We start from the raw sequence: 15,076 nt of genomic DNA on the forward strand, positions 1-15,076 counted from the left end.
CACCTTTTCAGACTCCATCATGGCCCATAGCACTTACCCCACCCCCTTAGATAGCATTTCTGTAGACTTAGATAGCATTTGATACAGACTTATAGCATGTTATGTAGACAGCACTATAATTGCATTGTATATAGTCATAGCACGTCATAGTACATAATTTATGTATAGCATAGTAGTATAGATGTATAGTTTGTATAGCTTAATTGTATAGATATTCCACTGTTACTTTCTTAGCTTACGCATGTTTCATGATAAATGCTTTTATGTGATGTATTCCCATGCTTTTTTGTTCTTGCTTAATGTAAGTTGCTCTGAATTAAGAGAGTCTGCTAAATGCCTAAATTGTAAATTGTATAACCTTGGTATACTCCATCCTCACAGCCGGTCAACGACGGAGAGTGGCACGGGGTCACGGTGAGCGTGAGCGCCCGCCGGCTGGTACTGGCCGTGGAGGGTCCACCGCCCTGCCACGGCGAGGGAGGGTGTGTGGTCAGTGACGAAGGCTACGACGACCACCTCCTCTTCCTCCAGCCCGGCGCCTTCCGCCAGCTGTACGTGGGAGGGGCTCCGGAGGAGTACCTGGCCCGGTTGGCCAGTGGGAGGGGCTTTGTGGGCTGCATGGAGGACCTCCAGGTTAGTGGATTCATTCCGTCGACTCTAAAGCCTCCTTGAGTTGCAATTGGAGTTGCATGGGTGTGGTCTACCTTAAAGGGATTGTGACATTAAAAAAAAGGTTTTGGAATTGTTCTTGTTTTTTTTAGGTTTTCTAATCTCAATTGCACCCAAAAAACATGAACTTTTAACATTCAGTAGATTTTCTGTGATCTAGGGTTTTCTGGCTCAAACAGGTGCTCTGATTTGCCGGCAGTAAGTGACATCACTGACTGCAAATCCCATATATGTCAATGGGATTTGCCAGCAGATGTCACTGTTTCACTGTGTTTTCATTGTAGCTCAAAAGGCCCAAAAAACCCCAAAGAAAACTTCAGACCACAGAAAATCCACTGAATGTTCAAAGTTCAAGTTTTTTGGGTGTAATTGAGGTCATAAAACCTAAAAGAAAAAAGAAAAAGAAAAATAAATGAAAATTAATGTCATAAAACCTTTAATCCATTTATAGGCCTGACGTAAAAAAAAAAAATCTGACAGTTTTCTGAAATACAGTATACCTGTTTCTGTATCAATATTTCATGTCAAGGATGTAATTGGCCACCGACCCCCATCTGAAAATACTGTATGTTATTCCAGGAACCCCTCAAGATTTGAGTTAAAAATGTTCGCTATGAAAAAATATACATTCAAAGATTTGCGCCACATTTTCACGGTTTTTCAATAATAGCAGACCTATGAGCTTGTAGATCTGCTATTTTTCAATAGATAAAGTTTTAAATAATGGTTAAAAGACCAAAAGGCGTTCCCGCCCAGAATGGGTTAAAACATTTTTTGTCCCAAACGGACCCTTTGGTGTGGTTTGGGCTTTGACGAAAAATATTCGTTGACCAAATTTATTTTCACTGAGGAAACTAATTCAAAACTAAGCTATGATGACTGAAACTATGACTAAATATTTGGACAATTTCATCAACATGAACATTAGGGAGGAACTACAGTAGTGGAGAAGAGATCCAGTAGAACTAAGACATGTCATTTCATGCTTGGTTGCCTGGTTGCGAGCTTGTAGATCGGCAATTCTCAGCATGCAACCAACTCCATTACGACACCATCAAGGCCTACCAAAATACATTTTAATCATGTAAATCAACTGCAGATTTAGTAGACTAAAATCGTATGATACTTAGGGCCGATTCATACTCCTATTTTAGAGCCGAATAAAAGTCGGTTCGGCTCTGTAAGAGCCTACAATGTGACGTCATTTGGCTCTGTAGAGCCTACAATGTGACGTCATTTGGCTCTGTAGAGCCTACAATGTGACGTCATTGGGCTCTGTAGAGCCTACAATGTGACATCATTTGGCTCTGTAGAGCCTACAATGTGACATCATTTGGCTCTGTAGAGCCTACAATGTGACGTCATTTGGCTCTGTAGAGCCTACAATGTGACATCATTTGGCTCTGTAGAGCCTACAATGTGACGTCATTTGGCTCTTTAGAGCCTACAATGTGACGTCATTTGACTCTGTAGAGCCTACAATGTGACGTCATTTGACTCTGTAGAGCCTACAATGTGACGTCATTTGACTCTGTAGAGCCTACAATGTGACATAATTTGGCTCTGTAGAGCCTACAATGTGACGTCATTTGGCACTTTAGAGCCTACAATGTGACGTCATTTGGCTCTGTAGAGCCTACAATGTGACGTCATTTGGCTCTGTAGAGCCTACAATGTGACGTCATTTGGCTCTGTAGAGCCTACAATGTGACGTCATTTGGCTCTGTAGAGCCTACAATTTGACGTCATTTGGCTCTGTAGAGCCTACAATGTGACGTCATTTGGCTCTGTAGAGCCTACAATGTGACGTCATTTGGCTCTGTAGAGCCTACAATGTGACGTCATTTGAGGTTCGGGGGGGGGCGGGTACCGTCCTAAAGTCGGCTCTTCGGTGCTACTGAAAATTTCTGACGAGCCGAAATCATTTCGGCACTACAGCGCCGAAACAGCGGTAAAATAGGATTATGAATCGGCCCTTAGTCGACTAAAACCAACGCTGAAACATTTCAGTCGACTAAAATGTGACTTAAAAGTTAAAAACTAAATGAAAATGTATTCAAATTCAAGAGAGACTATACTGTATATGACTGAAACTACATCCTGACTTTAGTGATGCCTCCCCTTCCAGGTGGACCAGCGTCTCCTCCTGCCCCAGGACCTCATGGGCCCGGCGGAGACGGGCAGCCTGGTGCTGGGCTGCCTCAAGGAGGACTGGTGCCGGGCGGAGCCGTGCTCCCAGCGCGGCCGCTGCGTCGACGCCTGGGTCCGAGCCACCTGCGACTGCCGCCGGCCGTACCACGGGGAGCGATGCCAGGAAGGTATGAGAGTAATAACATATAGAACATTAGCATTAAAGGGACACTTCACCCTTTTTGCTAAAGAATATATGTTAATGACATTTAAGAGCTTTAGAACACTTTCCTGGGGTCTTTATGTGTGTAATATGTGGTTTTAGATATTTTAGATTGTAGCAGTGAGCCCAGTGTCTCTGATGTCATGGACACTGGGCTCATTTACTTCCTGGACTACATGTGTACCCAGTAAGACAGACCTCCCCCCTATCCACAAGGAGGAGCAGTGCACCAAAGTATTTTGGGAATTGTAGTCCAGGAAGGAAGTGAGACCAGTGTCCATGACATCAGAGACACTGGGCTCACTGCTACAATCTAAAATATCTAAAACCACATATTACACACATAAAGACCCCCAGGAAAGTGTTCTAAAGCTTCTAAACATCATTAACATATATTTTTTTGCATAAAGGGTGAAGTGTCCCTTTAACAGAAGCGTTAATGCGTCCATTTTGAGGTCCGGGCTTACGCACGTGACGTCATGAACGTCCGTCCACCTCCATTAAAGTGCTGCAATTCCACATTTCGGTAGGTAGTGGCAGCTTCAACGTTGGATAGCCTTACTGGGGGCTTGGAGCAGAAGCATGCTGTAAAGTGTGTGTGTGTGTGTGTGTGTGTGTGTGTGTGGGGGGGGGGGGGGTTCCAGGAGGTCCCCAGCCAAATGTGTTAATAGCAACGTCAGTTTAATCACTTTAGAGAGAGAGAGAGAGAGAGAGAGACACACAAGTGCAGTTTGTTAACAGAAACCAAATGACATCAAAATTCAAGACAGATGCAAATTGCAATGCAACAAGTTCCATAAATTATAATTATAGGGAAAACATTACATCACTTTTGGTTCTGGAAAGGTCATAACTTAGTGGTGTGGAGTATGAATTTCTGTCAGCACGTGAGTTTGCATCTGTGTATGTGTATACACTACAGTATACGTGTTCGAAGAAGAATGGATCTATGTGGCAGTGCGATCTGAGTGACACACACACACACACACACACACACACACACACACACACACACACACACACGTTTTTTCCTGTGCTAGGCAGGTTGTGTCGGCGCTGTGTAATCGGTCTGTGCTAGGCAGGTTGTGTCGGCGCTGTGTAATCGGTCTGTGCTAGGCAGGTTGTGTCGGCGCTGTGTAATCGGTCTGTGCTAGGCAGGTTGTGTCGGCGCTGTGTAATCGGTCTGTGCTAGGCAGGTTGTGTCGGCGCTGTGTGATCGGTCTGTGCTGTTTGTTTTTGTGTTCCTTGCTTTTGCTGTTATGTGTTGTTTTATATGTGTTTTGTTTTCTTTAAGTCATTCATGTTGTTAACGTGTATTATTGTGATTTTTGTCTTAAAATAAAAAACATTTGATAACAAAAAAAATTGTATACTATATATTTTAGATGCTGAATCACTGACAAAACTGTTGCGTTTGTTCCACCACAACAGAGTTCCCTGCCTTCACGTTCGGCCACGAGAACTCGTCCAGCTACGCCTCGTTCTCCGTCCAGGAGGACCACGGCGAGAACTTCACCATCTCCTTCGTGATGCGCTCCCTGAAGCCCACCGGCCTGCTGCTGCAGCTGAGCCGAGACCAGAGCCCCTACCTCACCGTCTACCTCAAGGTACACACGCTGGGCACGAAGCACATAAACCACAACGTCTACGTCTTATTACTCTTAACCCATTTAGGCCTGACATCAGACCAGAGCCCCTATCTCACCGTCTACCTGAAGGTACACACGCTGGGCACCAAGCACATAAACCACAACGTCTACGTCTTATTACTCTTAATCAGCTTCGGCTTCAGCATACAGATTTTCGGTTGTCGCTTCTGTTCATGTAAATGTAGCAAAGTGGCTAACGAGTAACGACCTCAGCCTGTTGGCCTCAAAAGTCTAATATCTCAAGCTCCTCCGAGTCATGGGGATACATGTATTCCTTTGGCTTAGTGGTTTAAGATGTCGGCTTTCCATGCGGGGAGACCTGGGTTCAATTCCCGGGTGTTACATACAGTATACACACCTGAAGTATTTAAAGGAGCATTCAGTGGTCCACCCCGGTAACAAGATGTGCATGTGCACACGCACTACAGTAGGGGAGACACGCGACAGGCCAACAGCACACACACTCCATCATGATTGGAGGAATGGCCCCTCCCATCCTGATTGCATGAAGGCTTTCTCACCCGCTAACAAAACCGAAACTAGGGTTTATTTTTTTTACCCCAGGGGCTCACTTAACCTGACGCTGCCAGATCCAAGAAGCTTGCTACACAAATTTGTTTCACAGCTTATTGGGATCTGGGATCGCGGAAGCAAATTCGATGACGGGGCTGTTCCTTTTTTTCAAGATACTTGGTAGATGATTGGATGGGACCGTCTGTCTATCACCGTGTGGGCGTGCAAACACAACCAATCATATTGACGTGTCTATATAGCTTCACGTCCGGTTTCGCACATATCCCGCCCTTAGCTCACGCTGATTGGTCCGGTACGGAACGGATTTTTGTCAGCTCAACTGCCTGAGAGATCCCAGATGAGTGCTGTGTTGGGGAACATGGTTACCCAATACCGCCCTCATCTGGCAGCGTCAGGTTAGGGCTCACTGGGTACAGGTAGAAACTATTATGGTCAGCACACGCTATAGTATCATCCAAAAAAAAGAAAGAAAACAAAGTGATATTTGAATTAAGTGAAATCACTATATACCTTTAACCCTCTAAGACCCAGCGTTGCTTTTTAGCAACAATTTAATTTAATTTAATTACTTTTTTTTTTTTTCTGTTCTTTTTTCACCTAAACGTCATCAGTGATGTTCATTGCAATGCCATTTCAATGCCATTGGTCATGATATTTGGCATATAAATACCCCCCACAGAGGCTGAAATTCACACAAATAAAAAATGTCTGGACTCTGTGCAATTTTGAACATTTTTTAACCTAAGACTTTTGACCTTTACCCTAATAAAAGTAGGTAAAATAATTGTAATATTATGTTTTTTTGTGATCATTAGAATGCCTAGAACATGTTTTATTCATTATTGTGAAAGATATCCCCAAAATGTTAATTATTAATTTATTATATTATTATATCATTATTATAAATTTTTCATCAAACTTTTTTTATTTTATTTTTTTCAACATATTTTTTAGTCTTAGTCCTAGTAGTACAAAGTAGTAGTAAGGTTGAAATCTATTTTTTGCAAGTATAAATAAATGCGGGTGTTAGAGGGTTATTAACCATGTAAATTGTAAAACACCTAAATAATTCAAATAATTAATCCAATCCTTCGTTGATTCCAGGAGGGCACGGTGGCCGTCTACAGCCCACACACCACCCTGCTGTCGGAGTCGCGGCTCGTCAGCGACGGGCGCGACCAGCTGGTGACGGTGAGGGTGCGCTACGGTCACATGGTGTTCCCCGCGGCGGGGAACCACCTGGCGCTGGGCAACGTCAGCGTGGAGGCCGGGGACGTGGCGCTGGTTGGGGGGCTTCCCCCCTCCTCCTCCTCCTCCCCCTCCTCGTGGGGGGGGCACTTCAAGGGCTGCCTGCAGGACATTCGGCTGGACCACAAGCACCTGACGGTGGGAGACCTGCAGCGCCCCCCGGTGACAGAGGACCAGATCTACCGCGCCACCGCCTCGGAGAACGTGCTGGCGGGGTGCCAAAGTGACGACACCTGCAAGGTGAATAAAAGTATAGCAATTAGGGATATGTCGCGATTTTCCGATTCCGATCATTTGATTTTGAGTATATCTGCCGATCCCCGATCCGATATTTATATTTTTTAATTATAGAACACATATGCAATATCACAATAGTACAATATCCAAAATCACATATAATAACATAATATTGATACTATAGGGATGTCCTAATCACGTTTTTTTCCATTTGATAATGATGTGATCACGTGATCACAAATTCTGATCACGTGATCAGATAGATAACTATAGTGTAGTGTTTTAATCTCTTTCATATTATTGAATATATCCGTATATAATTTAACATTTTGTCTGTATGCTCGTTACTACAGTTAATACAATTTCTTAAATTATAAAATGTAGAAAAAAAATCACATGAAGCATCATAATTTATTATAATTTTTAATGTTGTATTATAAAATGTACTACTGTATGTAATGCATAAAACAATGCTGCTTTTTCCAAGTCTCCCAAGGCATTATAGTCCTGAAGAATTTGGATCTAGCAGTTACCTGTGAACTGTAGGTGGAAGAATGTGCAGGCTTCTCTTCAGCTTGCACAATTTACAAATTACAATTTAGGCCTTTAGCAGACGCTCTTAATCCAGAGCGACTTACATTAAGCAAGAACAAAAGCATGGGAATACATCACATAAAAGCATTTATCATGAAACATGCGTAAGCTAAGAAAGTAACAGTGGAATATCTATATAATGAAACTATACATATATACTACTATGCTATACATTATGTACTATGGCGTGCTATGACTACATACAATGCAATTATAGTGCTGTCTACATAACATGCTATAAGTCTGTATCAGATGCTATCTAAGTCTACAGAAGTGCTATCTAAGGGGTTAGGGTAAGTGCTATGGGCCATGATGGAGTCTGAAAAGGTGGGTTTTCAGACTACGGCGGAAGATTGGGAGTGATGCTGCAGTTCTGACTGCAATGGGAAGTGCATTCCACAGTTTTGGACTGCACTGTTGGGGTCACGTCAGATGAGAGATTTTGCCAATTAACTTTGAATACACTTTTAATCTCTGCGTGTGTGTGTGTGTGTGTGTGTGTGTGTGTGTGTGTGTGTGTGCCTCTCTCTCTCTCTCTGCAGAATAAGCCCTGTATGAATGAAGGCCGGTGTAATGTCACCTGGAATGACTTTCGGTGCGATTGTCCCGTTAACTTCTCCGGAAGGATCTGCCAGACCCGGTTATGGTGCGTCGACACACCGTGTTCTGACGACGTGCAGTGTGTGGACCTACCGGATGGCTATGAGTGTGAGTACCCCCCACTGTTTCCTCTCTCTCTCTCACTCTGAGATAAAACGACATTAAACCCATTCTGACCTGAGATCAGATTCATACGAGGTTTCCACTGGACACACACTGGTCTGATGAACCCATTCTGACCTGAGATCAGATTCTAAAAATGTCAGTCGTTCTTGTCGATTTTTTAAAAATAGCAGACCTACAAGCTCGTATCGCGCCACTCGGTGGCGCGATATGAGCTTGTAGATCTGGTATTTTTCAATAGCTAAAGCATAACATGATGCCGACACCAAAATGGGTGCCCGTTCAGAATGGGTTAAACCCAGATGGGGTAAACTGGTTCTTTCCCTAGACAATGAGTAGCGTGTGGCAGCATAGCATTATATGGTATTATTACATAGCATGACTCTATCGTCAAAATAATTAGAATAGCATGAGTTCATACATAAATCTTGGGCGTCTGTGGCTATAGAGCGGATCGTCCATTGATCCGTGGGTCAGTGGTTCGAATCCCGGCTCCTCCTGTTGTTCACATGTCGAGGTGTCCTTGGGCAAAGACACTGAACCCCACATTGCCTCCAATGAGCCGGCCGACGCCTCGCATGTTAGCTCGCCACCGTTGGTGTGTGAATGTGGGAAGTGAGGACGACTGGCATCGACTGTTCGCCGCTTGCAATTGCAATTCATTCATTTATGAACATCTTCATGCAGGCCTGACTGAAGCCACCTTCCAGGACAACGCCATGCAGTACAGCGCCAACGGCTCCCTGGTCAACCCGGTCACCAGCGTCACCGTGGACCTGCGCACCCGAGAGGAGAACGGAGTGCTGCTCCGAACCGCGGGCCCCCACGGGCCCGCCCACTTCTGCCTGGCACTGCTCAACTCCACGCTGCTGGTCAAGCTCCGCGGCCGGGACGGCGAGCTGCTGGCGTTCACCAGCGAGGTGCCGGTGTCGGACGGGGCGTGGCACCGCGTGAGCCTGGCCATGGCGGACCCCGCGGCGCCCGCGTCCCGCTGGCGGCTCACCGTGGACGGCCGGAGGGCCGGCGGCAGCCTGGGCGTCGGCGGGAACCTCAACTTCCTCAACGACACCAGCGTGTGGCTGGCGCCCAACTTCACCGGGTGCCTGGGGGAGGTCAGTGATTGGGCAGAAATGTAAACGCTACAGATTACAGTCAAACACTTGGTCCAAAAGGAGATCACAGTAAAAAAAAAAACATTCAGGTCCTGGGTATTCAATTCATAATTAGGACATGAAAAATAACAACAAAATTCAAATCATCATTAAAAAAAGGAATAATAAAAAAAGATTGGGGGGAAAAAAGGACAGGGTTATAAAGAGGTGGGGGGTAGTCACATCATTTCCTCTCCCTTTGGCCTGCTGAAAGGTGGGTTTTCAGTGATGTGCATTACTTGAGGGAAGGGGGTCTGTAGTGCTGTAGTGCTGTAGTGTAGTAGAAGGAGAATTCACCCATGTTTGTTTTAAAACAGGTGAGGCTGGGCGGAGTCTACCTTCCGCTGACGGCCGATGCGCCGGCCGACGCCCCTCAGGCGTCGCAGTTCCGGCGGCTGGGCGACGGGCGCGGCGTTCCCACGGCGGGGTGCCGTGGCGCTCCGGTGTGCGACGCCGCCCCGCGGCCGCCGTGCCTCAACGGGGGCACGTGCCACGACCGCTTCAACCACTTCAACTGCAGCTGCGGCCCCGGGTGGGAGGGCGACGTGTGCCAGACGGAGACCGACGAGTGCGCCTCGGCGCCCTGCGTCTATGGCACGTGCGCCGACCTGCTGGCGGACTACCGGTGCCAGTGCCAGCCTGGGTACACGGGCAAGGACTGCCGGGAGGAGGTGGACGACTGCCTGGAGTTCAGCTGCGAGAACGGGGGCAGCTGCCTGGAGGAGGGGGGGCGACACACGTGCACCTGTCCCACGGGGTACACGGGGAAACGATGCCAGTGAGTATACGGGACACGTGTCTGGGCTGGGCTGGGGGATACAGGGGCGGCGGTGGCTCAGGGGTATAGAGTGCCTGGATGGTAACCGTAAGGTTGCCAGTTGGAACCCGCGGGCTCCCCCAGAGTTACTGTCGAAGTGTCCTTGAGCAAGACACTGAACCCCTAATTGCTCCCGATGTGCTAGTTGGTGCCTTGCATGGTTTCCTCTGCCATCGGTGTATGAATGTGTGTGTGAATGGGTGAATGTAATGCACAATCTCTGTAAAGCGCCTTGGATAAAGGCGCTATATAAATGCACCATTTACCATTTACAATCCTTTCTCTCTTTTTGTGTGTGTGTGTGTGTGTGGGGGGGGGAGGGCTTTAGCTAATGATAGGATGTTGTATTTGGCCCTAACCCCCCATCTGAAAATATGTTGTTCCAGAGACTCCCCCAGAAGAAAAGATTTGAGTTCAAAATGTTTGCTCTGAAAGAATATATATTCAAAGATTTGCGCCACATTTTCAGGATCTTTCAAAAAATCTACAAGCTTCGTAGCTTGGCTTTATTTTTCAATAGCTAAACTTTAGCTATTGAAAAATAAAGCCACTTTAGCTGCTAAAGCGTAAAACATAATGCTTAAAACACCAGAAGGGGTTCCCGCCCAGAATGGGTTAAGACAGTGGTTCTCAAGGTGGGGGTCCTTGAGGGAGATCCAGGGGATCCCCAATTAAATGATCGTTAGAGTAAGAACCACTTGGTATGGGTCTGTAACTCAGAAGACTGTACAAATGGAACACAAATGGACCCCTAATAGGGCTGCGAATCTTTAGGTGTCCCACGATTCGATTCGATTACGATTCTTGGGGTGACGATTCGATTCAAAAACGATCTTTTAGATTTTTCCGATTCTCGATTCAAAAAAGATTTTTTTTCCGATTCTAAAGCAGTTTTTTTATTTATTTATTAAAAACAATTAAATAGAATTTTAGCATGATCTACTCCAGTCTTCTGGCATGAAAGCAGTACATTTAGTAAAAAGCTTGTATAATTGTAAAGGTTTTATCAACTGAATGATTTAAACACACAAAGGTTAAATCCAAGAGTAAGAAAATGTCTCATTTATTTAGCTTGCACAAATTTGAACCAGTACAAAAGTTACAAAATCTCTTCTCACTCAATACCAGAACAATACATTAGTATTAAAACAGGTGTAAAATAAATACAATTGGCAGGCTTAGCTTAGCTGGTAGTAAATGCACTATGCAGAAACCCAGGCCATAATGCATTGCATGCACAGGTACATTTGTGCAAGAAAAAAAAAGAAAAAAAGAAATCGATTTTTGGAAAATGAGAATCGATTCTGAATCGGACGGCATTAGAATCGCGATTCTAACTCGAATCGTTTTTTTTGACAGGCCTAACCCCTAATGTTTTCTGTGTGTGTCCCATAGATGGCGTTTCCCTCCGGTGGCGTGCGACGCCCGTACAGAGTGTCTGAACGGAGGCGTGTGCATGGGAGGCGTCTGGGGGGGAAACTGCACCTGTCAGCCGGGATACACTGGGAGCCGGTGAGTCATGTTACTGTTGCATGCAGCGCTGCATGCACACCCGTCCAAACTTTAGTCCTGTTTTTTGAGCGGTGGGACACACCGTCTTCTATATGCACAGCTTTGTGTGTCCATATGTATGTCCGATTGTCCGTATGTCTTAAGTACAGATTTAGTCTTCTTCTTTCCTTTGCGTTACACCCAGAGGTCGAACAGTCTATTAACCCATTCTGAACGGGAACCTATTTTGGTGTCATGTCGTGCTTTACCTATTGAAAAATAGCAGATCTACAAGCTCATATCGCGCCACCGAGTGGCGCGATACGAGCTTGTAGGTCTGCTATTTTTTGAAAAATCGAAGAACGACTGACATTTTTAGAATCTGATCTCAGGTCAAAATGGGTTAATCAGACCAGTGTGTGTCTAGTGGAAACCTCGTATGAATCTGATCTCAGGTCAGAATGGGTTAAGGCCTCACTCACACCTAAGACACTTGTGTCCTGTGTCTTTTGTTTGTCATGGCCGCCTCAATGCATTTCCAATGGGAGTCACATGGTTTCATGACACAACCTTGTTGCATGGCTGTCTTCTGCCCCCCCCCCCCCCCCCCCATGCAACAAGCTTGTGTCTTCAAACCATGTGACTCCCATTGGAAATGCATTGAAGCGGCCATGACACACAGAAGACTGAAGACACAAGTGTGTCTTGCGTCTAGCACTTGTGTCCTGCTGTGTGTTCTGTGTGTCATGGCCGCCTCAATGCATTTCCAATGGGAGTCACATGGTTTAACCACACATGTTTTGTTTGATGGCTGTTTTCTGCCCCGCATCAAACAAAAAATGTTTGGTGAAACCATGTGACTTCCATTGGAAATGCATTGAGGCGGCCATTAAACATGGACAATTAAGACACAAGACAAATGTTGTATGCTGTATGTTGCAACAGTGTGAGTGAGGCCTTAGTCAACAACTGTGCTTGACTCCGAAGCCGCCACTCACTTTGTCATGAGAGGGTACATAGTACACAGAAAGTATGAATATGCCTATCACTTCATCCACAGTTAAAACTACGCTGCATACTTTACTTCAGTTCATTTTTAAATTCTGAATAATAGAAATGGAAATCTGCGTCAACCCACCTATGGTAAACTGGCACTCAGATTATCATCAATCAGTCTTCTCCCTGTCTCTGGCCTTAATTGGCGCCGCTCCCATCCCATCTCTCACTCCGCCTGGCTCCCACCCTCTGCATTCTGCTCCCATCCCATCTCTCACTTCGCCTGGCTCCCACCCTCTGCATTCTGCTCCCATCCCATCTCTCACTCCGCCTGGCTCCCACCCTCTGCATTCTGCTCCCATCCCATCTCTCACTTCGCCTGGCTCCCACCCTCTGCATTCTGCTCCCATCCCATCTCTCACTTCGCCTGGCTCCCACCCTCTGCATTCTGCTCCCATCCCATCTCTCACTTCGCCTGGCTCCCACCCTCTGCATTCTGCTCCCATCCCATCTCTCCCTTCGCCTGGCTCCCACCCTCTGCATTCTGCTCCCATCCCATCTCTCACTTCGCCTGGCTCCCACCCTCTGCATTCTCTAGCAGTCAGTGCTCTCCCGAGACAAACACACCCAAAATATTCCCTTTTTTTTAATTAGGTGATTAAAAAGTTATTCTTTTGAAAATGAATCTAAACTGCTTTGTTCCTTCTACAACATTTGACATAATATAGTAGTCGACGATGACTGTAGTGGAGTTAAGTAAAATGTGGGACCTTTTTCCAAGAAGACTGGACTGGACTATTACAATATGTATTAGTGTTTGTTCGTCGTATTGGATTCCATAGAAGCCATCATGTTTCCTACAGTATGTTGTGCAGTGAATATCTGCAAGCTCTTGATAAGTCTGCGACGTATTGAGAGCTTGTAGATTTGGGCTATGTTGGGTTATTATTATTATTATTATTATTATTATTATGTTGGGTTATTTGTGACAGTGGTCTGTGTGGGGCGTCCGGGAAAATGTTGTTTTTTTTACAGCAAAATTTGCTTTTAGTTTTAGTCATAGTCTCTTGAACAGTTTTCATTTAGTTTTAGTCAAATTTTTGTCGCCTGGAATGTTTTAGCGTTAGTCTAGTTTTAGTCGACTAAATATCATGAGATTTTAGTCAACTAAATCTACAGTTGATTTAGTCGTCTTTAAAATTAGTTTTGGCGGGCCTTGATGCAGTCGTAATGGCTGATTTTACACTTACTGATTTTCAGCATGCAAGCAAGTATAAACTGACTTATACTGGATCTTTTGTCCACTAGTCCCTTCCTAACATTTTAGTCTAGTTTTTATTTGTCAATATATTTACTCTTAGTTTTAGTCATCATAGCTTAGTTTTCATTTAGTTTCCATTTTGTGTCCGTCAGTGAAAAAAGGTAGTCTTAGTTTTAGTCGACGGAGGAGCACGTTTTGTTTAAAGCCTATATGTGTGATGCTTTGTGTTCCAGGTGTCAGACAGAGGTGGACGAGTGCGAGTCCAACCCGTGCCTCAACAGCGCCACCTGTCTGGACCGACTCAATCACTTCCAGTGTGAGTGTGTGTCCGGATTCAGCGGCAGACTGTGTGAAAGCAATGTAAGTGGAATGCGCATTATATAATATATTAAAAAAATATTGTTTCTAGGTCAGTCTCAAACATTTCTCAAACATTTTCATGTCAAGGACCCCCCATCGGAAAATATGTTGTTCCAGGGACCCCCCCCCTAGAAGCAAATATTTTTGTTAAAATTGTTCGCTTCGAAAGAATATATATATTCAAAGATTTGCGCCACATTTTCATGATTTTACAAAAATAGCAGATCTACAAGCTATGAGTTTGTGGATCTGCTATTTTTCAATAGCTAAAGTATAACATAATCACGTTGCGGCGTTCAGAGTGTGGGATTCATGGCGTTCAGACTACTGTATATGGGTTGAGAGGCAGCCTAGAGGTACTAGCAAATGTAGTCCAGGCGCTTTTCAAGCACTTGGCAAAAAATGGCTTCGCAGCAACACTCTTCTATTATCCCCTCTCTCTCTCTCTCTCTCTCTCTCTCTGTCTCTCTCTCTCTTTCTCTCTCTCTCTCTCTCTCTCTCTCTCTCTCTCTCTCTCTCTCACAGAGACAGGAGCAGAAGGAGCGAGTGCCATGGCTGCTGGTGGCGATCCCCCTCACCACCCTGAGCGCGCTGCTCGCCCTGCTGGCCGTGGCCTTCCTGGTCATGACAGCCCGGAAGAAGCGCCAGTCGGAGGGCACCTACAGCCCCAGCAACCAGGAGGTGGCGGGGGCGAGGCTGGAGATGGGCAGCGTGCTCAAAGTGCCCCCCGAAGAGAGGCTGATATGATACGAGACGAGAGGAGAGGGAGGAGGAGGAGGAGGAGGACGAAGGAGCCTCAGAGCACAGACGTTCATTAAGAGGTGTCCATGAGGGCCGATGAATGAATGGTGGCACCATAAATATAAAACAATTGGCCGCTGCAGTTCATTGGAGGGTCGCGTTTCCACGTGGCGGCGGAAGTGCGCCGGAAGTGCGGAAGGCACGCTACGACCACCACGCTGCCATTCAAGTGACTATACTGGCCCAATCACA

At 45.6% G+C, this 15,076-nt stretch overlaps 1 protein-coding gene across 1 annotated transcript in view; it reads left to right on the forward strand.

The window, feature by feature from the left end:
- The window catches only part of LOC310871910 (protein crumbs homolog 2-like), a gene marked incomplete at both ends in the record, with an annotated part of 57,386 nt that extends 42,556 nt beyond the window's left edge, over positions 1 to 14,830 (forward strand). The window contains 10 exons of the mRNA XM_083783547.1: positions 382 to 633; positions 2,798 to 2,987; positions 4,454 to 4,629; positions 6,310 to 6,693; positions 7,827 to 7,992; positions 8,695 to 9,119; positions 9,476 to 9,936; positions 11,371 to 11,487; positions 13,957 to 14,083; positions 14,609 to 14,830. Of these exons, the coding sequence (XP_083639673.1) occupies positions 382 to 633; positions 2,798 to 2,987; positions 4,454 to 4,629; positions 6,310 to 6,693; positions 7,827 to 7,992; positions 8,695 to 9,119; positions 9,476 to 9,936; positions 11,371 to 11,487; positions 13,957 to 14,083; positions 14,609 to 14,830 (2,520 nt within the window). The remainder of the gene's footprint in view (positions 1 to 381; positions 634 to 2,797; positions 2,988 to 4,453; positions 4,630 to 6,309; positions 6,694 to 7,826; positions 7,993 to 8,694; positions 9,120 to 9,475; positions 9,937 to 11,370; positions 11,488 to 13,956; positions 14,084 to 14,608) is intronic.
- Between the last annotated feature and the right edge of the window lie 246 nt (positions 14,831 to 15,076).

Source organism: Protomyctophum parallelum, assembly GCF_964188405.1.
Source record: "Protomyctophum parallelum genome assembly, chromosome: 15".
Taxonomy (NCBI): domain Eukaryota; kingdom Metazoa; phylum Chordata; class Actinopteri; order Myctophiformes; family Myctophidae; genus Protomyctophum; species Protomyctophum parallelum.